Source organism: Danio rerio, chromosome 13, assembly GCF_049306965.1.
Source record: "Danio rerio strain Tuebingen ecotype United States chromosome 13, GRCz12tu, whole genome shotgun sequence".
Taxonomy (NCBI): domain Eukaryota; kingdom Metazoa; phylum Chordata; class Actinopteri; order Cypriniformes; family Danionidae; genus Danio; species Danio rerio.
Window position 1 is genome coordinate 41,249,969 of NC_133188.1, and position 25,705 is coordinate 41,275,673.

The window sequence follows — 25,705 nt, forward strand, 5'->3', positions numbered from 1 at the left end:
TGAGTGAGAATATAGACTGGGAGATGTGCCAAAACAACAGCTCTGAGAAGTTATTCTGTGTTCTTTGAAGAAAAGAATCCTATACAAACTGACAAGAATTTTAAACACTGCTTTACGATACTATCCACCATTTTAGCTGAATTGGTCACATGACTCGAATGCATTATCGTTTATTAAAGCCTCCATTTTTGTAGTCCACTCTACTTGGCTCACATGCTGTTTTTTTGGCAAACTACATAGTAGGGTTGTATGCAGTTTCAAATGCTGAATTACAGGCCAAAATGTGGAGAAACAATATGTTTTTTAACTAAAACTATATTAGTGAGGACCTTGCCTAAAATCTTCCAGAAGTTAAGACCCAATCCCAATTCTATTTTTACACCCCTACCCCTTGAAACAGTGTGAAGAGGAAGAGCTTCAAAATGTACCCATAAGAAATGGAACACCACTACAACACCTGCACACGTCATCATCTGTCATCGCGATATCTTACTTTAGATGAGATCAAAAATCCTGTCTGCGTTAGTTATTCTAGTTCACTGAAGAAAATCACTGAAGGCAACGATATCATGTTATCATAATGATATAACTTGGCAATAAGCTCATTACTGTACTGTTCATTTACACCGTGGCCATCCCAGAAGTCATTGCTCCAATCACTCCTGCCACAGCTTACAGTCATCCGGACACTGACACTCACACACCGCTGGTCATCATGGACTGATTATCTGGACTATTTATCTTAACACACACATGTCGTTGAGTTTTGTATACTGTAAGCATTTTAAAGCATTACTTCTTGTCTAACCTTCCCAGGTTTTAGACACATGTTTTGTTTATCCTGTTTGCCACCTGTACCGATCTGTTGCCTGCTTTTGACCACGGTCTTTGGGTCTATATGTCTCAGTTTTTGCCTGTTGACCATTGCCTGCATGACCATTCTCTGTTAAATGTGTTAATAAAATGCACGTGGATCCTCAACTCCGTTGCCGGACTCGTTTCAGTTACAAGTAGGAAGAAAATAACGCGCACATTTTTAGTTGAAATAAAACTGTAATTAGAAAAAATGAAGGCTTTCTTCTTCTTCAAAAAAGTACAATTTAGTTTAAACTGTAACTGAGAAAAGTACAAATCCAAAAAGAAATACTAGTATAACGTTTTTGGGGAGAATTATTATAACCAGGGATTTGACAAGAGAAGCTTCTCTTGCTTTAGTTGGAGTCAAATTGGAGTTTGCCGCTTGGCACCACGATTATTGTCACTGTTGGCGCTTCAGAGTAATATTCTCTGAGGCGAGATTACAGTTTTTTACAATTGCTATGACACTTTTTTCAATACATTTAACAAGTTTCCTAAACTCTTAACACGGTTAGCACAACATCCGTCTTCGTGGGCTATACAATTAACACATTTCTTGTTGCTTTGACAAAAAATGCATCCAGTTAACACAAATTTAAAATGCTTGAACTTCTTTTACACACAAACTCAACCAAAACCAAAACTATGTAATTTCACAGTCCAATTTACCAATGCTTTCACACAGTATGTCAGAACAGATAACATCATGTTCTAAACAGAACCTATATAGGCTAGAACTAAAGTAAACAGCTGTTCATATTGTCAACTGAAACACAAATATATTCCCTGTATATATATATATATATATATATATATATATATATATATATATATATATATATATATATATATATATATATGTATATATATATATATATATATATATATATATGTATATATATATATATATATATATATATATATATGTATATATATATATATATATATATATATATGTATATATATATATATATATATAGACATATATATATATATATATATATATATATAGACATATATATATATATATATATATATATAGACATATATATATATATATATATATATATAGACATATATATATATATATATATAGACATATATATATATATATATATATATATATATATATATATATATATATATATATATATATATATATATATATATATATATATATATATATATATATATATATATATATATATATATATATATATGACAGCTCCCATCTCCCATATGAACATGATTCCCATCTGGAAAGGAAAGCACACTCCTGTGTTGAGATTTTTCAAATCACATGATCATACTGTATGTTCTAAAAAAAAGAGTTTTGAGGTTTTTGAAAGGAACAGTGAGTACATTGCAGAACTCCGTCACCAATACATCCAGGTAAGATTATGCAATACAGTCATTACTTTACTATGCACAGTGTGTTTTGCAGTAAACGACTTTTTCTGTTTGTATATCTTGCAGTGATTTCCTTTTGCAAATAAAGTCTATTGCAGCAATTCTGTGTCTGTATTTTTTTACATCAACTGTAAATTTTATAAAGCAATTTTTTTCTTTATTTTTGTATTGAACTTTTGCAGTAAAAAAAAGAAAATGCATTTACTAAACCCAACAAAATGAAAATCTAGAGAGTCTTAAAATATAGGGGCAAAGCTGACACATAAACTAATGCAGTTTCTGTAAATTTAACTGATGATAGTGTTTTTATTGTCAGTGTTTTCTGATTGACTGAATGTGTCTGTTGGAAGAGAATATGTGTTAGTGTTTTGAACAATAATGTCATTTTGAAACATGTTTGTAGTGTTTTGTTAGACATAGTGTAGTGTGTTTGTTTATTATTGTATTTTGAAAAGTAGTTTAGAGGTTTAGTTTACAATGTGTGATTTTGAGCATGAAATTAACTGTTTTGTCAATTGTGTGTTTTAGGTGTGTTGGTGCGTTAAGAGTTTAGCAAACTTGTTAAATGTATTGAAAAAACTGTCATAGCCATTGTAAAAAACTGTAATCCTGGTACACAAGTGTGACAGATACTTCTGCTTCTACTGAACAGATTTACAGTCCGTCTCCTGAAAATCTGATTATAGACATGTTTCTGAAGAGAAAACGGTCAATTCGGCCGCATTTATCAAAGTTTGTGAGATGGAGTCTCTATGGTTTAACGACAAAAGCAAAAGTGTCACATAAATGCAGATTGGAAAGGTCAAAAGGGTCGTCAAAGACTCATTAATTTTTCACAGGATGCTCGGGAGGAAATTCTGTCTCTCGCTGTCATTATTTTCAGGATGGATGGTTTGCCAGTCGAATCAGCATCTGTAACAAGCAGCTCGACACAGTGTTGGACCCAAACACTTTATCACACTGATCATAATGGATCATTATCCAAAGCCCTGCATCTGCAACAGTAACCAGAACACACTACATACACAGTAAATGATGGAAAATAATATTATCTCATATATCTGTGCTCTGTAAATCTTTTTACAGAGAGATACAAAGAAAGAGAGAGATTTTTTTTAAACTGAGGTCTTTATGGAAAATATACTAGACAGTATTATTATAATTCATTTCTATAACAACAGTAAAAGTTTAAAATTAATACTTGTTTTTTTATTTTCAATGTTGAACAATACATCCCATATTATTTTTTTTATTAAAACCTTTTTTTTTAACTTATTTATTAGTAGTAATTGTTATTATGATTATTATTAATTTCTACAACAGTAAAAGTAAAAAAACTAATACTTATTTTTTAATTCCTCTCAAATGTTAAACCATAAAACCCATAATATCTTATAAAATCCTTACTTTTTAGCTTATTTGCTTGTAGTATTAATAATTTAGTAATTTTTTTGTATCTACTAAATAAGTTAATAGCTTTATTGTTACGATTATTATTAAATCAATAAAAGTAAAGAAATTGATTTGAAATGTTTCACCACAGAACACCATAAAATTATTATTATTATTTTTATAGTGACAGTAAAAGTATAAAACTATTTTTTAATTAGCTTTTTACGTTTTCAAAGATTAAACTATGTTTCTATAATGTATTTAGTAAATTGTTAGCCAGTTAATTAGTAATTATTACTATTAATTTATATAATGACAGTAAAAGTATAAAACTAATATTTAAAAAAATTCCTTTAGTTTTTCAAAGATTAAACATTGTTTCTATTAGATAATTAGAAATTATTAATTTATTAATAATAATTATTATTAATTTATATAACAATAGTAAAAATAAAAACTGAATACTTATTTTTTATTTACTTTAACTAAAAATGTGTTTATGGTTTTATAATTGACATAACTATGTAATGTATTAAAGGTTTTGAAAGTCTAAGTGATACATGGTTTTGAGTATTTTTTGGGTCTAGGAAAATCAATAATCCAAGAAAATCAATAATATCTGTTTTAATGAACCCACAGATGTTAGTAACATTAGTTATTGTTGGTTTGGTGGTAAGTCATGTTAGTAAAGTGTTAATTAACGTTAGTTAAGCATTAGATAATGTTGAAATAGTGTACACTTTACAATAAGGATCAAAATTCTATAAATAAATGCTTTGTTAATGATAAATCATGTTAGTAAAGTGTTAATTAACGTTAGATAAGCATTAGGTAATATTGAAATAGTGTACACTTTACAATAAGAATCACAATTCTATTAATAAATGCTTTGTTAATGATAAATCATGTTAGTAAAGTGTTAATTAACGTTAGTTAAGCATTAGGTAATGTTGAAATAGTGTACACTTTACAATAGGGATCACAATTCTATTAATAAATGCTTTGTTAATGATAAATCATGTTAGTAATGTGTTAATTAACGTTAGTTAAGCATTAGATAATGTTGAAATAGTGCACACTTTACAATAAGGATCACAATTCTATTAATAAATGCTTTGTTAATGATAAATCATGTTAGTAAAGTGTTAACAAACATGAATAACAGTTAAAGCTGAGGTTCTGATGTAATACACTCCAAAAGAGTCCTCCTTTGTCCCTGACATTGATCAGGAACTATGCACTTATTATAAGCTTTACCAATTATGCTAACATGTTGTTCATGTTAACTAACGCGTTAACTAACATTGTAAGTTTTCATGAACAAGGATTCAGTATTGCTTTATAAATGTGTTGTTCATTATAAGATCAAGTGATCTAATCCATTAACAAATGCGTTAGTGTATGAGTGAGTAGACATGAACTAATTAAGCTGTTCATGTAAAGAGATGCATTAGATAATGTGTAAATAAACATTAACAAAGATTAAGTAATGCTGAACAAAGTCCTTAATTACTGTTAGATCATGTTTACTAATGCATTAGCTAACACATGAATAAATGTTTAGTTAACATTAACAAAGGTTAGGTAATGCTTAATAAATGCGTTATTCATTGTTAGTTCATGTTAACTAATGCATTAACTAATGTTAACTAATGCACCCTTATTGTAAAGTGTTACCATTAATTTTTATTAAGTGGTATTGCTCATATTCATTTACAACAAAACAACAAAAATAATACTATAGTTCGTATATATGTAATATTTATTTATTTTGAATAACAGTAAAATGATAAAACTAATATAATATTATGATTTATTGTTGAACGAATGATATTTAAGAATGAACGAACGAACAGACAGATAGACAGATGGACAAACGACAAATGAATGGACAAATGGACTATCGAACGGATAGATGGACTGACGGACAGACAAAAGATTGAACAGACAGATGAACGAACGGACGAACAAATGCACGAACGAAGAAACGGACGGATGAAGAAACGGACAAACAAAATGGACAAACAAATGAACGAACAAATAAAAAATACATAAACTGTTTAATAGTCAAGCTAAACCATACTACATTTTTTAGATATTGTTGATAATAATAAAAATAACAATAATAATAATAATAATAATAATAATAATAATAATAATAATAATAATAATACACAAACATGCAAGTAGCTGGGCAACTGGCCAGTAACACTAACTATTATCATTTCATTGTTGCTGGAAGACACTGAAAACACTGAGCTGCTCATGTAAGATTTTTTTTTAATGAATGAACGAATGAACAGAGAGATAGATGGACAGACGGACGGATGGATGAACAAACAGATGTACGGACAGACAGATGAACGAACGAAAAAAACGAACGAACAAACAGGCAAACAAATAAATAAATAAATAAACTGTCTGATAGTCAAGCTAAACCACATCACATTCTCAGGTATTGTTAATAATAATAATAATAATAATAATAATAATAATAATAATAAAGAAACAAGTAAATAGCTAGGTAACTGGCCAGTAGCACTGTTTCTTACACTCACCGATGATAATTTGCAAACACTAGCAATTGGCTATTGGCATTGGTGTTTATTTTAAGTCTTGGATGGATCAGTTGTGTGGTCATCAGAAAAAAAAAAATCTGCCCAACTTTACATGTAGCGCTAAGCTCGGAGGAATTATTTAATACAGTGTCTGCTTGATTATGTGATATTTCCCAAGAGGGAACTACAAATGAGTCAGCTCTGACTATAGCAGCCCCCTCTTGCTTCGCACAGTGCCCAGAGGGACAAATAACATTTCAGTGGATTACTTAATTATCTGCAAATTAGCACTTGGAGAACAAATGGCGGAGGTGGCGAGGAAAGGGCGAAGAGCGCGGAAGTGCTGAGTGAGTTATTGAGAGAGGTCACCGGTTGCCTTCCTGCTTTTTATAGGAGCGGAGATTCCTTTCATCAATGAATGGCTGAAGAAGCCAAGCTTTTACATACACTGTATGAAAGACTTACAGACTACTGTCATATTAAAGAAAATCAATGTTTAATTTTGCTTGAAATATTATGGACAGAAGCTACACTCTTAATTAAAATCTCTTAATTATTCACAAGTGTTTTATGTTTATTTATGGTTGTGAATTGTATTATGGGACCTTGATCTCTGCTCTGTCGACTTTTGATATTGAAAATTCAACCCTACAGTTTAACAAAGTGGTGTTTAATGACATGTTAGTATAGTTTGAAATAATGTAATGCATAAGAAATATTTAAGAAAGATTAAAATTTGTAGGAAAAAAGATCAAGGTCCCGTTATGCAATTAACAAACATAAATAAACGGGGGGAAAATAAAAACATGAATCACAAAATTCACAAAACTCCTAATTCATGGATATTATTTGTATGCTAATTTTGTTTTGCACAAACATATGGACATCAAGTCCTAAACACAATGATTGTAAATTGCACACAAATAAGTGAGAATTTACATAGATTTTTTTTATGATGCTTCATACAAATGATCATACATATTCATATTTCATTCATTCTTCTTTGGTTTAGTCTCTATTTTTCTCTGTTTTTTCACAGTGAATGCCCTTAAAGTCGCAACCCAGTATTGGGAAACACCCATACACACCGATTCACACATACTCACTTATACGCTATGGACAATTTAGTTTATACAATTTATGCATGTCTTTGGACTGGTGCACCCGGAGAAAACCCGCTTGAACACTCGGAGAATTTGCAAACTTTAAACTATTAAAAAAAAGTCATTTTTTTATTCTTCAAGGTAAAAATTTGTTGAAAAAATGATCAAGGTCCCATTATGTTATTAAAAAGCATAAATAAATGAGGGAAAAATAAAAACAAAAAAATATATATATATATATATATATATATATATATATCATTTTATAAAAAAATAATTGAATAATCTCAATTAAAACAATAACTATTTAGTAAGACAAAAAGACAGGTTATAACTGATTTGACATGATTTAATAATTATGACTTTTAAAGCCATATTTCTAACAGTAAATTGTATTTTTTTTATTTTTGATTACATAATTTTGGCTTAAAAATTATAATTTTGATTTAATAAAACTAAAATATGAATAGCAAACCATAATTTAATTTTTAAATAAATTATATTTTACTAAATGGAATTATACTTTACTATTTACAATCTCATATTTTGAATATAAAAAGTAAATTTCAATCACAAAGACACAAAATCACAAATTTCAAAGACAAAATTACAAGAAAGTGATTTTTTACTTTACATTTTAGCTCATATTTGTTATTTTTAAAGCCATAATCTATCTTTTTAATCTCATAATGTCAACTTAAAATGGATAGCTTCAATTTAGTATGACAAAAATATGAATTAAGTCATAAGTTATCTCATATTTATGACAAAATAATAACTTCAATTTAGGAAATTACAATTTCTATTTTAATCACATAATTATGGGTTTTATCGTTATTTCAGTTCTGTAAGTCACAATTTTGATTTAGTAAATCAAAATTATAACCTATGTTATCTTTTTAGATATGACGAAAATTATTAATCAGCCAATTTCCTTACATTGTAATCATGATCACAAAATGTAATCGCACTCATCTTGCCATTAAAACCTGAACATTACACTGCTGCAATATGAACATTACTTTATTATGGTAACTTCTCAATGCTTCTTAATCTTAACTCTTACAAAGCAGAATCATGGTTTCTTTCTGTAAATCTGCTTTGAAATTCTTTAAATCATGAAAAATTCTACACAAATAAACTTGAACTGAATTAAAAAAATAAATAAAGTGATCACTGCAAAAAGCCTGATCATGACACAGGTAAAATGAACAGAGCTGTATTGTAAGTGCTGTCTGAATCAGAGTGTGCAGAGTGTACTCAGCACACAGCTCTTTTCCTCCTTTAGGGACTCGTGTGTCAAGATTATGCCCCAAAATAAGTCAGAAAGCAAGCCGAGCAGTTTTACACAGAAGAAACCATCTTGTATATATACTAATGCCCTGACACCAAACCCTGTCTGTATTATTACTCTTGAGGTGCAAGGCACATGTGTATCCAGAGCTCCCAAAGGAGGCCACAATATGACCAAGCTGTGAAGAAAAAATGCTGAGAGGCAAATAAAATCTTTTCATCTTGATGGCAGCTTGTCATTAGGAACATTGCTGACATCACTTTTTTTGACTATTTAAATTTCACTTGCATATGTATAGGTGTTGTATTTTGCTCACCATATTCTTGACTATAAAGCAGGATTGAGTGTATATGCATTTACTCATAACAATTTATCATACAGTTCAGGTTTTGCAAAATTTGTTATAGTTGTTATTGAAGTTGTTATAGTTTTGATTAGATAAACAATACTTCTATTCAGAAAAATTAAGTACATTGATTAAAAAGGACAGCAAATGTTAAAGAATTTTCTAAAGTTACAATACTTACTGTTTTTTTTACTTGTATATTTTTAGGGTCTTTTCACAAACAGGACTACATGGGAAGCAGAGAGAGCGGAGATGGATCAGCAAAGGACGTGAATATCGTTTTAAATAAATGTTGTTCCTTTTAACTCTTATTTATTAAAAAAAATACTGAATAAATGAATCTCACCTTCCATGATAGCGTCACGATCCCCGGCAATCCCGCCCTTATAGATTGCTGGAGAACATTCATTATCACCAGAACTACAAGTTATCAATTAATATGAACTACAACTCCCGTCATACACCTGACACACACACCTGTTCTGGATCACCGATGATTACACACACACAGCTGGAAGCTGATCAAATACTGATTGCACATACTATATACGCTGCTCACATTCCCACTCACTTTGCTGAGTCTTGTTAACCTGTAACTTGTTTGTCTGTTTCTGACTACGCTTCTACGGATTACCTGTATGCACCCGTTTGCGCCTGTGATTGACCATAGCCTGACTGAGTATTCTTGTAAATAACGATGAAGCATTTGGATCCTCAACTCTGTTTTCACCTCATTTTTATGTTACAGATAGATAGATAGATAGATAGATAGATAGATAGATAGATAGATAGATAGATAGATAGATAGATAGATAGATAGATAGATAGATAGATAGATAGATAGATAGATAGATAGATAGATAGATAGATAGATAGATAGATAGATGATATCATGCAAACATTTATATAATACTTCTATTTATTAATTCAGCAAAACTGTAATTAACATGTTTGTGTATATATTAAATTTGCTACTAAAGTACAAATAACTTAATATTTTAGTTAAAAAAATAAAAAAATGTTTTTAGACAATGAGCTAATAATTAATATAAATAGTTATTTATATATATATATATATATATATATATATATATATATATATATATATATATATATATATATATATATATATATATCTATATATACATATACATATATATATATATATACATATTTTAAGCACTCTATTAAGCATCAGGTTTTACAGCGAGAAAGCATCGCACCAGCACATATTTCCAGTAAAACAAGAGCATTACCACAGCCTACTGTAAAAATATCAGTAAAATAGCAGTTTTCTGTATTTTGTGATTCATGGTTTTTTCAAATTATCCAATTCAAGTTTATTTTTACAGCACTTTTCACTATAACTATTGTTTTAAAGCAGCTTTTACAAAATTGAGTTAAGATTTAAAAAGTTGAGGTAATTATTTAACATGGCTTTATAAGGTACTAATAATTTTTACTAATTAACTAGCAGCTAATTAATTTTATTTTTGCTTTTGAATTGTATTATAGGACCTTTCCATTTCCCCCAACAACTTTTGATGCAGAAAAAAAGTGACTTTTACTGACATTTGTAATAGTTTGAAGTGATATATTTTCTAGATTGGTGTTATAAAATATGGCACAAAAACCTGGTAATTATTTTAAACTAATAAAATGTTAATACAATTCCCTTTCTTAAACTGCACAGTTGATTTGCAACATCAAAATTAGACAGAGAAGATATAAAGGTCCCATAAAGCAAATCATAACTGTACATTAACAGAAATCACCTGACAACATAACTGTAACAGATTTTAGTGAATTTAACTAAATGAAATATTTTGCTATGCAAGAACATTACAAAAAAATCCTCATTCACCCAACAACAATATCCGATACGAAGAGAGAGGTAACAGTGCAGATTATTTATCATACTTCAGTCTCACGCTGTAAAAATCTCACCAGGGAGAATCACAGAGTAGCAAAAAGCATTTAAAGATGACCACAAAACTGTTTGCCCTCCTCTGCAATTTACTTACTGCAGAAAGATACTTTAATGGTAAAACTCACATTAGTTAAGATGCTCTCAGACAAACAGATGCTAAACATCACCATAAAATCAGTCATTTTAAATCTGTTTGCAAACCAAATAAGTCCTAAGTTGTTCAGTTTCTAATTTTTCTAACTACTTCGACCTTCATCATATTTCTATCCTGAAACCCAGCATCACAAACACCTAAAGGAATTGCTAGCAGACTGCAAAGCCATCACTGAGGTCAGTTGTCCTCTTATTTGCAGTCTAACATTGAAGAGATTGAATGTGACCCTATTTCCATCATGAAGTCACAGACACCCTCTCTCATCTTCTTTCACCCCTTAGGATGTTTGCCGCTTTTTTGTCTTGACATGTTTGCTGATGCTAGCATGTCTACCGAAGGTTAATTATGAGAAGACTAAATTACAGTGACACGAAGGTCAGTTTGTCTTGAGTTTATACTGGAGTCTTCTACTAACAAATCAATGGAAGGTTATTAATATAAACTTTTTTTAGTTGTTTGTCAGTGGCTTGTTTGTAAATATTAGTTTTAATTTACTTCAACTTATTAAAAAAGTGAATCGTGCAGGTTTCATCTACAGTCTTTAAAGTTATGCTTTTTAGGTTTCATCAGTTTGATTAATATAAGTTGAGATGACTAGAAAAGTTCATTGGGTAACACTTTATAATAACTACATCCTATGAATAATTTATTAAGCATTAGCGAATAGTTAACTGATTATTTGTTAAGCATTAACTCTACATTAATAGCATTCATAGGCGGTTTATAAATACAGCTGCTAATGCTGTATTCTTGACTTATAATCTCAAGTATAATGTTAAATAACAGGAGTGTTAAAATATAGCAAAAATATAATAATTTAACAATAAGTTATGAAACAATATTCCAATGTTTATTAGCAATGCTTAAACTGTACAGTCATTTGATTTAAGATAGGATTGCAAATATTTATTTTTCATTTGATACAGTTTTATTTGTGTATCTTGAAATTATTATAAATTATTAAAGTCATCTATTTTCTTTTTTTTCCTGTTTAGAATATAATTGAGTTTTTAATTGCCATTTATAAGGGATCTAAAAAGCATAAATAGTTTTCACTTTATTTTAACACTCCTGTCATTCAACATTATACATGTGATTATAAGTCAAGAATACAGCATTTTTAGCTGCATTTATAAGCTGCCAACTAATGCTGTTAATGTAGAGTTAAAGCTCAACAAATAATGAATTAACTATTCTCTAATGCTTAATAAATAATTCGTAGTGTGTAGTTATTATAAAGTGTTACTCACTGTAAAAAAAAAAAATATGTGACGTGTTTATATTTAATCGTAACTTAAAATAAGTGAATCATGTTCTAACTTAATATTATAAGTTATACAAACTGTTCTAAGTCAGTTTAAAATGATGTAAGTTCAAATGGCAACCAGTATTTTTTTACAGTGTGCTATTTAAAATGCATGTGCGAGCCACTTGTGTATCTGTGAACAAATACTGTATTTTTAATGTTTCATATATGTACAATTGTGACAGACAAAAATAATTTCTACAACACTGTTAATGTTTTTTGTAAATTACAAATTTTTAGTACAATACAAAAAATACAAAAAATTAGTATTTAACTGTAATATGAACTGTATTTTACAGTAAGACAGTGATGCAGTATGTTACTGTATTTTAAAGTTGCATTGTGAAAATGACTGTATATTTTACAGAAAATATGTACATATAATACTGTAAATACAGCAAGATAAATGGTGCTGTAAATGTAAATACAGTATTTGTGCAGTAATTGATTTACAGTAAGTTACTGTAAGTGCTAGTAGGTTACTGCAGATTCTACAGAAAATTGTTAGCAGTGCACCAGCTGACCTCTTTTGGTCATCTTGACCTGACCCCTAAAACTGAATGTTTATGGTTGTTTTAGCAAATTATTATTATATTTGTAAATATATGATATATTTTAGACATATGTGCACAAAATTTGCCATCTCATCTTTTTCAAGTGGCACTTTCATTAAAGTGATTGAAATTGTTTAATGAAGCAGTTTCTATTGGTTTTATTTAAAATTTACGGTTAAAATACACTGTTATTAAATGCGATCACAAAACAAATCCCAATATGTGTATATTTTAGTGTATATTTTAAAAAGATTTTGATTAAACAGATAAAGCATTAATTATTAATAGGAATTACAGAATATCACAATATATTGATAAAAAAGTAAAGGATATATTTTGTTATATACAAATAATATTACAAATGTAATATTGTAATTACATTGTAATGTAATATTACAAATATTTTAATAACATTTTAAATATTATACAAATATTAAATACAAATGACAATAATCACTTTTGATTTAGTGTTTATTTCAATTTGTTGATAAAATAGAACAAAATATATAATAATAATAATAATAATAATAATAGTAATGATGATGATAATAAAATAACAGTAACATAACAACAACAACAATAATGATAATAATATAAAAACAGCAATTTAATAACAACTATAATAATAATAATAATAATAATAATAATAATAATAATAATAATAATAATAATAATAATAATACAATAACAGTAATTTAATAAAAATAACAGTAGTAGTAGTAGTAATAATAATAATAGTAATAATAATAATAATAATAATAATAATAATATAATACATAATAATACAATAACAGTAATATAATAACAACACTAATAATAATGCAAATAAAAACAACAACAACAACAACAACAACAATAATAAAGATGATAATAATAATAATAATAATAATAATAATAATAATAATAATAATAGGCCAAAATATAATTATGATTTTTGCTTTTTGTTCAAGCTATTTTTGTTTAAATTAGTTGAAACAACACAATACTTATTTTTTGGGGGAACAACTGAATTGTTTTATGTTCAATTCACCTAAATTTATAAAAACTATTAAGTAAACTTAATCTATCTGTGTTAGGACAACATGAAGGAATTGTGTGGAACCCAGTATTTTTTACTGTATAAATTGTAAGCTCTATTTTGTTATTTAAATCTTTTTTTTTTTTTTACTTTTAATCCTAGCAGTCAAAAAAAACAACAAAAAAAAAACAACAACAATGTTTACTTTTTTACATAATTTTTTTAAAAATTGTTAATTACTTTTGCATAATCTGCAGCAAAAAAAACATCAAAATACAGACAGATTCATCTGAAACTATCTTTTTCCCCCCTTCCCATAGAGAAACTGAACTGATCTGCTCACAAACATATCAATCAACGTCTGGCACTGAACAAAAATAGAAACCTGAAAGAAGAATAAATGATTTTTAATTAATTTAAAGCTGGGCATCTCACCGCCAGAGCATCTGAATGTTACATCAATAGAGACGGATGAACTTGTAGCTCAGCAAATTAGCTCTTTACCTGAACATTGGCTTATTGATACAGGCCAAAACATAGTGAGTCAGCAGGAGCGGGAGCAAAATACAATAAAAAAGCAATTAGTACTATGGTAGAGCACATTATGATGAATGCCGGATTGCTGGACATGCAGACAATCTCAGTTTTCTTAAACTGGGTGGTGATTTTGATGAAAGGAACAGCAGTTGTCAGCTCGGAGTTGAGTAAATTGTTAAAGTGTGAAATATTCTGTCATGGCAGTTCAGTACAGTGAGTTGAGTGTCAGTCAATATCAATTGAGTTGGCTCTGTAAAAGACTTTCCCTTCACCAGAATTTAATATCATTCATGTCTTATCCTGGCGTGAGGCAGAGGAGGTAAAATGAATCTGGAGAACACGGGTTACAGGGTCACCATCTCATTTGTAGTAGGACTCTGAGGTGAGCAGATAGACGGGTTTCTGACATTACAACTTGCTTATACGGATTTTGCTTTAATCACATTATAAATTATTTAAAATGATTCAACAATGGGTCATGGTTTCCATTTTCTTTGAGAAAATTTACCACATGGCGTGCCTGCTATCTAACATCGCTTCTGCACTTTTTATTAGTCAAAACATTTAGTGGGAGATTGGTTAATGATTTTGCAGGTTACTTTTTGACTTTGTATCATTATGAATTGACTTATTTTAAACCTCCACATTAATCTTGATTGTTTATACGGATGGATTTCACTCAAACTTAAATGTGTCCTGTAATTAAACACTAAAAACTCTACTAGGGTGCCGGAAAAAAAATCGTAAATTAACAGCCGTTAAATTCAACCCAGACTCATTCTAAAAACGTAGTCGTATATACGTTTCTGGAGACCATGAAATACTACCCTGGAGATACGTATTTTTGCAGTTTTTGTTTTTGCGAATCCATGAGAGGCCGCTGTGTGTACTTTTTCATATCTCATATTTCTTTCACGAGTGCCATTCATGTCCGCTGTTCTCCTGTAAACCCACCAGAGGCCGCTGTCGACTGACTGTTTGACTGACTGATCAACCGACCAATCGACTGACTCACCCTCCTCCGCTCCTAAACCTAACCAATTTTCTCGATTGACCCGCCCACCCACTTCCCTAAACCCAACCAACGATTTACAAAAGCAGTCCAGAAAAAGAAAAGCCTCGTCCGATTTTTACCATGTTTTCGGATTTTAACACATTCTCATCCTATTATTTACTTGTTTATTTTATTTTTTGGATCTTGTTTTTGCCTTACCAGAATTCCCGTCGTCATGGCAACTCCTCTTTGCGTATCAAGTACGCCGACGTACATGACGAGCTAACTGGACAAACTGATTGCAGTGGGAAAACCGTCCAGACGGAGGTAAGCGGTCAGATGGTAAACTGGAAAAGGAACGGCTTCATACCACCCCGTAGCATTTGTTTAAAAAATGAAATGCAGCAAACCTGCAGCGTACCTCTAGCTACATAATTTGCTGTGTACAGAAACGAACATAAGACTACGTTTTTAGAATGAGCCTGTGTTAATTAAATTACAGACATTTATTGTAAAATAACAGATGGTAAATTACAGAAATTTACCGGTAACTTTAAGGAAATGTTTGTTATTTAAAGTCCATTATTTTACGGTAAATATCTGTAATTTAACACCTGTTATTTTATAGGTTTTTTCCGGCACCCTAGCTGCTGGAAAAAAAAACATTAATTAACAGATTTTTTATTATTATTATTATTTTTTTTACAGTGTAGGCCTTGACAAATTCTTGCCCTCTTCCCTGAACTTTCCTTACCCCCTGGTATTGATAAATAGTCGGTTATGAGGTTTTGTCCACTATCTTTGATAACATTTGATTAAATCCCAACAGATGTGTAAACCTTTAAGTTACTGGTTAACTTTACCCAAATCACCCTTCATTGCCCTTTTAGAGTATTTAAAGACCAGGACGAAATGTGTTGGGGTCACAAATCTGTATCCAGACTGGCCCATAGTGCGAGCTCTCGAGCCCAACACTGTGTATAACTTGGATACTCTTCCATACTGTTAGACTTATCTTTGACTAATTGATGTTGTGCATTTACTCCTGAATTAGCTTTTATTGTTTGATTTTGTAATTGGCATGACATATGCTTTCATCTGGAAAATAAAGTTTTAAGTTTTGATGTGTTCTGAATTCTTTATATACAGTAGATTATGTGGAGGCTGGAGCTACTTTGATCCGTGTATATGATATCCAAACTAACTGCACAAGACTGGGGCAGTCGCCACTTCAGCTAGGATTTGATTTCTGGTTATCACCGATTTAGCAAGTTGTATGAAAATTACTACATTAAGTACACTTTTAGTAGGAGTGAGCAGTCGGTAACTTGACTAATTGGGTATTAGTTAACCCTGCATCCTCTAGAATGTCGAGATCCTGTCTGTGAGAAACATGTAAACTGAAACTATCACATATAACAGAAAATATAGTTAAACACCACATAATAACTGAACAATGTCGTGGAAAAAAACTGAATTTGTCAATAAAGGTGTCACTATTTTGTCAAATAATTGTATAATGCAGACAATAATAATTAATGACATTTTTATGACAAATTCAGTTTGTACCACTGTAGTTTAGGTCAAGAATAATATAATAAGCTACATTTTTAACGGTATTATATGAAGATGTTTTGTTGATTATGTATTTGAACTTGATTTATTGCTTTTAAGAGTTTATTATACTGTTGGAAATAAAATAAATCAAATCAAGAAAAATATTAATGACGCTGTTATAAAATGGCACAATCATAATGACCTCATGACAATCATGTTTATGACAGATTTATTACAGTGTATGCTGTCTTGGTAATGTCAAGATGTCAAAGACAATGTCAGGTTATGATGTATTCGCTTATGTCAAGTTATCATGACAAAGACATCTCAAACAATATTTCCTTTGCATTTAAAATTACATAACTGAGTGTATTATACTTACTGACAGTTGTCATAAGCATCATCATGCATACAATTTCATTAACATTCAGGACGTGTCATAATTATAAAGGTGTCCTGGCAGTCTTATGGACACTGCTTTAAGTAAAGTTTTACCCTTTGCTTTTAAATGTCTGTGTTTTGATAAAACTACACTAAAAAACAACTCATTATAAACTCACTAGTTTTCAAACTAAAATGGGGTCTGCAGCATTTTTTTAAATATCTGAGATGTGTGAATGGCAGGTGTTAAATATAACAAAAAATATAATGATATTTGGCAATGTGGTGGCGCAGTAGGTAGTGCTGTTGCCTCAGCCAGAAGGTCCCTGGTTCGAGTCTCAGCTGAATCAGTTGGCATTTCTGTGTGGAGTTTGCATGTTCTCCCCATGATCGTGTGGGCTTCCTCTGGGTGCTCTGGTTTCACTCACAAGTCTAAAGACATGTGGTATAGGTGAATTGGGTAAGCTAAAATTATCCGTAGTGTATGTGTGTGAATGAGTGTGTAGGGGTGGAATCCGTAGTGTATGTGTGTGAATGAGTGCGCAGGCGGCTGGAAGGGCATGCACTGTGTAAAACAAATGCTGGATAAGTTGGCAGTTCATTCCGCAGAGGCGACTTCAGATTAATAAAGGGACTAAGCTGAAAAGAAAATGAATGAATGATAATGATATTCATACTCTAAACTAGCTTTAAATTACATTCAGAAAATGTATTTTTCAAAATAAAAATTGAAAGTATATCCTTAAATGTTACCAATATTTAGAACAAACAAGATGATAATAACCTGAAAATAAAGTTAAACATATAAAAACAGAACAATTTTGTAAAGATATTTCTGATCACTTTTTTTAAACTGAATTTGTCATCCAAAATATCTATGCCCCCTAAACAATTGTATATCTAATAAAATATTTAATGATAAATTCAGTTTGTACCACTGTAGTCGAAGAAAAATATTAATGACGCTGTTGTAAAATTCATGGCTCAATAATATAATGGTCTCATGACAATCATGTTTATGACAGATTTATGACAGATTTATGTTGTCTTGGTAATGTCAAGTTATGGTTGTATGTAATGCAAGTTAACAATGTCACCTTTGCATTTAAAATAACAACTAAGTGAATGCATAAACTCTTATTAATATTTATTTAATTTTAATGTTTTAAATTGTTTATATACACCCCTTCAAGTAAAGTGTTACCCTTCACTTTTAAAAGTCAGTGTTTTGTTCCTTTTACATAGAAATGTAACCCATTTTCAACTCCTGAGAAGTGTGAATGCCAGGTGTTACTCTAGCAAAAGTTGTCTTAAAACGAATATGTAATACTGCAAACATATCCTGAGACTGGAGGATTTTGGCAGTGATGTAGAGGGGAAAGGGAAGAGATAGTCTCACCTTGTTCACACAGACGTCCTGTGAAGTGCAGAGGACAGTCACAGAAGAAAGACGAGGCTCCACTGGGCAGAGAGACAGGTCGACATGTGCCCCCATTGAGACAGATTCCCTGCGGGCAGACGGGTGCAGGCTGAGTAGGTGATAATACTCTGACCCATTCTCCAGGAGGAGTTTCCACTGTGATGAGCAGAGTGGGAGAATGTGTGGAGCTTGTTGGTGGCTCATGATGCCATTGAGACCTGCAGAAAACAACATGAGATTAAATAAAAAGGTATGGATTTAATTTTTTTTTTTTTTAAATCGACTGAAACAGATTTCCACAGGGCACTTTTACTACTTTGTAATCACTTACAATTATACTTCAGAGCAGATTCACTAAGCACATCTATCGCAGTTTATCCAGGCAAATTATTCACAATTACTCACTTATTTGCAAAACTTAGTGATTTGTGAGCCTAATCACAGCCTTTTACTGCTAAATAAATAAAAAGGCAAGCAGTGAATGAAATGTCATTTAAAAGAGTTGTTTGCAGACCAGAGTTTGGCGTGGATTTAATTCTTGTATAATTTAATAGAGAATGCCTTTTAAACTGTGATTTAATCACTGAATCTAATTTGAGGGAACAAACAGAATACAGAGTAGCTATTTAATAGCAATTCAATATAGAATGCAAGTATGCAGAATTAAACTTATTTTCAAAGTCAAAGAAATGCAAATAACTGATCTAGAAAAGCTAATTTTGTCAAGATGCAGCGTTAAAAAATGAAAAATTCTTAAAATATAAAAAACCAGATAGATAGACGGACGGATGGACAGACAGACAGATAAATAGATAGATAAATAAATAGATAGGTGAACAGACAGAGAGACAGACAAAGTGAATAAGTGGATGGATAGATAGAGGAACAGACAGACAGACAGATATAGATAGATAGATAGATAGACAGACAGACAGACAGACAGACAGACAGACAGACAGACAGACAGAAAGACAGACAGACAGACAGACAGACAGACAGACAGACAGACAGACAGACAGACAGACAGACAGACAGACAGACAGACAGACAGACAGACAGACAGACAGACAGACAGACAGACAGACAGACAGATAGATAGATAGATAGATAGATAGATAGATAGATAGATAGATAGATAGATAGATAGATAGATAGATAGATAGATAGATAGATAGATAGATAGATAGAGACAAACATATAGACAGATAGGCTTCTAGCAACATGCACATAGACAGATGATTGTGGACATTCATCTGATTTGCATAATTCCCTTGGTGAACAGGGTACCAAAACAATTCAGTTGGTGCATGCAAATAAGCAACGCTTCAGTGGGTGACTTTCATTCTTAGTGAATACCCCCCTAGTGTTTTAATCAGAGGAGTAAAGGATGTATGGAGCAACCTCCTCCACATTTCTTAATCTCATAATTACACACAACACAGACAAGCCCCATTTGTTAAAATTAAAACCATACTTTCATGCTTATACAAAATCTATGTTAATTATCTTGTTCGACATTAAAAATGAATGCACAACAGTGTAACGGTGGTCACACACACACAAAAAAAAAATTTTTAATTAATAACTCTTAGGTTAGATTCGAACCCGGGTCTCCCGCATGGCAGGCGAGATTTCTACCACTGAACCACGGAAGGCGCTGTTAAGGCGGTGCGTCTGGTAATATCTCCCTCTAACGCAGTCACCCTCGGGCAAAAAAATGAAATATATTATAATATAACATACATATATTAACAAATTTTATGCATGATTTCGGGTGCCAGACAAGTTTTAAACCTTGCCACAAATAAATCTAACTATAATTAATTACCCAGGATAGCGAAAACAAAACTTATACAAGACCCTCCGTTACATACAGTAACATAGAACCATACGAAATAAGAACAAGAAAATCGAATTCCACTTAGAAAGATTTAATGAATTAATTTAAATGGCAAATACAACTACAAGTAACAACAATACCAAAAATAAATATTTATATAGTCAATATCCTACAATCATTTTAAGTAACCCAAAACAAGATTCCTCTCAAAAAACAACAACAAATACACCAAGAAATAAATAAACAAAACTTTTCAAATTTCTCAAATAACTAATTAAATGAAAATAAAGGGAGGTTGGGTGGAGAATGTATGTATGTAAGTGTATGAGTGAAACTGACCCAAGAGGCTTGCAGTGGTGACGTCAGGAGGTTACACGTCAGCAGTTCACTGGCTGGCAGGTGACTTGGCAGAACGGACAGAAATGATGAACAGGCAGCCGTTTTCGGAGGTGTCCTCACACATCGCACCGGTAACTTTGCAACACGAAGGTAACGTAAGACTGGCACTCGTCAGCAATTACCAGGAAACTTGGGGTTACCGTGGCTATAAAGGACAAGTCAGTGAAAACTTGAGCATCGCCGCATCTCTTCCTCAGCTTCCTCAGACCCAGGCAGAGCCACACCCGCAACGCAACTTGGTGACGCAAACACCACTCCCACACTGGAGGTCAGAACTCTCTCTCCCAGAAGAAAGAAAAAAACCCTTTTATATAATTTCCCATCATTGTAATTGGTTGTAGCATCCAATGGGGTTGAACTCATTATAAAAGGCAGTGACAAAGGAAGTAAACACAAAATAGGGGCAGTACAGAAAGTTTCTGTATTGTCACATTCTCCCCCCCTTGACAAAACAACCCATGGTTGTTAAAAGAAATACAATCAAAATCCAAAAAATTCCTCCTCTTCAGAGGTTTCTTCAAACAATTCCCGAAGTCGTTTTTTTTCTTGGACTTCCAACTCCTCAGCTGTTGGGAAACATTCTTTAAGATTACACACATGTACTGTGCGCACATCTTCTCCAGTTTCCTCCAAGGCTATACGATAATTTAAAGGTCCCAGTTGTTTTAAAACTCGGTAAGGTCCTTTCCATTTTGGTGCCAGCTTGGCACTGAACTTGTGCTGTGCACTGGACTGAGGGAAATTGCGCAACCATACTCTGTCTTTATTTTTGAAACCGGCCTCTCTTCTCTTTTTGTTGTAGTTTCGGAGTTGGCGTTGTTGTGCCCTTCGGCAATTCTCTTGAACTTGTGACTTCAGTTGTTGTATGTGACAGACTACATCATAAGAGGTATTATCGGGGATAAGATTCTGACCATGAAGTATTTTATCCATTGGTCCATGCAGTTTTCTTCCAATCTGCAGTTCTGCTGGAGTTACTCCCGTGGTTTCCTGGATGGCAGTATTCATTGCGAATCTCATCTCAGGTAAGAACTGATCCCATTTGCTGTGGTTGTCATCCACATATGACGCAATCATACTTTTGACAGTTCTATTCACCCGTTCTGTCATATTGGTCTGAGGGTGATAAGCCGTTGTTAGCTTCTGTGTAACTCCCCACTTTTCACATACATTCTTAAACACAGATGAGATGAACTGTGTTCCTCGATCAGAGAGAATGAAGTCTGGAACCCCCCAACGGGTTAAGATTTCTCTTCTAAAAATCACAGCAACACTCTGAGCATTTGCCTGACGCATGGGAAAGAACTCAACCCATTTGGAGTAATAGTCAACAAACACCAACAAATACTCGTTTTGCTGTGTACTCCGAGGTAGGGGTCCTATAATATCAACTCCAAGCATTTGATTAGGTCGAGAGGTGATGGTTGATTGAAGTTTTCCTGCTGGTTTCTGATTATCATACTTGATCGTTTGACACTTCACACATTCTTTAACGTGTCTCTTCACATCAGTCCATAAGCCTGGCCAAAAAGCAACTGCTTGGATTCGTTTATAAGTTTTGTATATTCCATGATGGCCACTTAGCGGGTGTGAATGATAGTGATGAAGTAGTGTCGGCCGAAGACGGTTTGGAACATACACACGATAATGTACTTGGTCATTCTTCAGGTAAGTTTTATGGTACAGCTTGTCCTCTATCACTTCATATTGTTCCAATTGATTTGGTTCTTCTGCTACAGCCTGTAGTAGTTTTGTTGTTTCTTCATCTGAATGTTGTTCCTCCCATAGGACAACATCAGAAACTGGAAGCTCTGTGTGCTGGTCTGTTTGCTGCTTCGTGTAAACTGCTGTAACAGGAGAAATTGTAGTGAGGGGTGATCTGGACAAAGCATCAGGAGCTACATTTAACTTCCCTTTTCGGTATTCAATGATGAAGTTGAATTTCTGCAGTCTCAAGACCCATCGAATAAGGCGGCTGTTAGTTTTTGTGGATCCCATCACCCACTGAAGAGCAGAATGGTCCGTTACTACTGTGAAGAGCTTGTACTCTAGGTAATGTTGCCACTTCTCCAATGCCCAAACAACAGCTAAACATTCTTTTTCTGTTGCAGTGTAATTTACCTCAGCCCCAGTTAAGGTGCGACTGGCATAGGCAATGACCTCTTCACTACCTGGATCCTTTCGTTGAGTGAGAATAGCACCCAGTCCTGTATCGCTGGCATCAGTGTATACAATGAAAGGTATTTTGAGGTCAGGGTGGCCAAGAATGGGAGGTGAGGTAAGGCATGATCTTAACTGGTCAAATGATTGTTGACACTGTGCTGTCCATTTAAACACCTGTCCTTTTTTCTTCAGGGCATTGAGGGGCTCAGCAATTTTTGAAAAGTTTTGCACAAACCGGTGGTACCAGCCGGCTAGTCCCAGGAATCGCTGAACTTCCTTCAGATTGTTGGGTGTAGGAAAAGAGAGAATGGCCTCAACTTTGCTCGGATCTGCCGTGACACCTTTAGCATTTACCACATGCCCTAGAAACGTGATCTCTGGTAGGAAAAACTTGCATTTTTCCAGGTTGATGGTCAGTCCAGCAGCTTCTAGCCTGTGGAGGATGGTTTGCAGATCACAGAAGTGTTGGGTCACTGAGGGAGAATACACAATTATGTCATCAATGTAGACAAGGCATATCTTTCGTCTTAGTTCCCCTAGTACGGTCTCCATTAACCTCTGGAATGTAGCAGGTGCATTTTTTAATCCAAAAGGCATAACATTAAATTGATATAGCCCATCAGACACAATAAAAGCAGTCTTTGCTTTGCTGTCAGGATCCATCATCACTTGCCAATACCCACTGTTTAAATCGATGGTAGAAAAAATTGTTGATCCAGAGAGAGATTCTAGTATCTCTGTGATGTTTGGAAGAGGGTAAGCATCATTTTCCGTTATTGCATTTACTTTGCGGTAGTCCACACAGAATCTTAACTTGCCATTTTTCTTAGGAACCAACACCACCGGTGAAGCCCAAGAAGAATGTGATGGTTCTACAATACCTTCTCTCAACATTTGTTCCAATTGCTCCTCCATCACCTGTTGTTTTACAGGAGACAAACGATATGGCTTTTGTTTGATAGGTACCTGACTGGTGGTGTAGATACGGTGTTGAAGTAACTTGGTTTTCCCAGTTCTTTGAGTACATACCCTGGGGTTATTCTGCAGGATCTGTAGTAACTGTTGCTTTTCTTCTTTGGGAAGCTGTGCTTCACTTACAGCATTCCAGATCTGTGTTGCATCATCGACATGATCAGTTTGTAGCATACCCAATGAGGTTTGAGGTGGAGGGACAGCACTTAACAAGGTGAGATTGAGTTTGTTCTTGCTGAGAGTCTTTTTTTCTGTCATGGGTGTCATTTTAACTAGAGGTTCACTTGCAGATCCAGGTTGAAATGGGTGTTCTTCAGTAGGATCAGACGTAAAAGAATACTTGCGTTCACTAACATGAATTTTCAGACCACTAAAGAATATGAAGTCCAAACCCAAGATGATGGCATATGCAAGAGCTTGAGATGGGAGGACAACAGCAGGTACTACAAAGGATTTACCATGTATTTGAATAGTGATGTTTAACCATCCTAAGGGTATCTCCGCTTTTCCATTAGCCAAGTAAAGAGGTCCACTCGACCAGTTTTGTAGCTGGGCAGAGGTATCAAAATGCTGCATTAGACTTTCATGTATTAGCGTGTAGCTTGCTCCGGTGTCCAGTATGGCTTTTCCAAACCACGATCCAATACTAATTGGGACAACTAATTGTTGTGGAATGGCCAGAGATGACATAGTTGTAGATGGAAGGAAAACATTTGGAACTTCTTTTGTTGATTGGGGTGTTTCTGAGGCTGCTACAATGATGTTCGTAGGTCGACCTCCTGACTTTGCAGCATGAAAACTCTTTCCATGGTTTGGGTGATGTTGCGTGGAAGATTGCTGGGAAGGTGGAGTTAAATACATTGGGCAATTTCCCGGTGGATGTGGACCACTGCACCTCCAACACTGAATAGGCTGTTTCTCAACAGGTCGATTGGAGAAAGATTTTTGTGAACTTGCTTGTTTGTGAGCCATTCGACTTTCATACCGTCTTTGTTCTTCATAGTCTCGTTCCAATAGATATCCCAATTTAACTAGATCCTCCACGGTGTTCACTCTACTGCGCAGTTGGCTGGCAAGGTATGGTTTGATATTTTTTAGGATCATTTTTACAATTTCAGTCTCTGTTAGAGTGGATTTCCATCTTTTACAAAGTGCTCGATAAGTAAATGCAAAATCTCGAATTGACTCTCTGTCTCCTTGAACTCTAGTACGAACACGCTCAGCAAGCTCATCTTCGTAGTCTTCAGACAGGAATGCAGAAAGAAATGCAGACTCAAATTCCTTCCAAGTCGCAATATTGGAGCGACTCACTTCCCACCAGTCCCGAGCTGTGCCATATAAGACAGTGCGAAAGGTAGCCAAAAGATCTGCATCTGTCAAAGGATGAAGTGCCAGGAAATCTTGACATTTTGTTAGGTACAATAAAGGGTCAGTATCATCTGTATGTCGTCCAAAGGTGGGAAAAGTTAATTTAAGGTGATCACTTTTGACCATGGTATTTGGTAAAGTTGAAACAGTC

General features: G+C 32.9%; 1 protein-coding gene across 7 annotated transcripts in view; it reads right to left on the reverse strand.

Moving 5' to 3' along the window:
* eys (eyes shut homolog) overlaps window positions 1–25,705 on the reverse strand; it is a 522,196-nt gene that overhangs the window by 105,541 nt on the left and 390,950 nt on the right. For all 7 annotated transcript variants that reach the window (XM_073920212.1, XM_073920209.1, XM_073920210.1 and 4 more), the window contains one exon: window positions 18,792–19,030. In XM_073920212.1, the coding sequence (XP_073776313.1) occupies window positions 18,792–19,030 (239 nt within the window). The remainder of the gene's footprint in view (window positions 1–18,791; window positions 19,031–25,705) is intronic.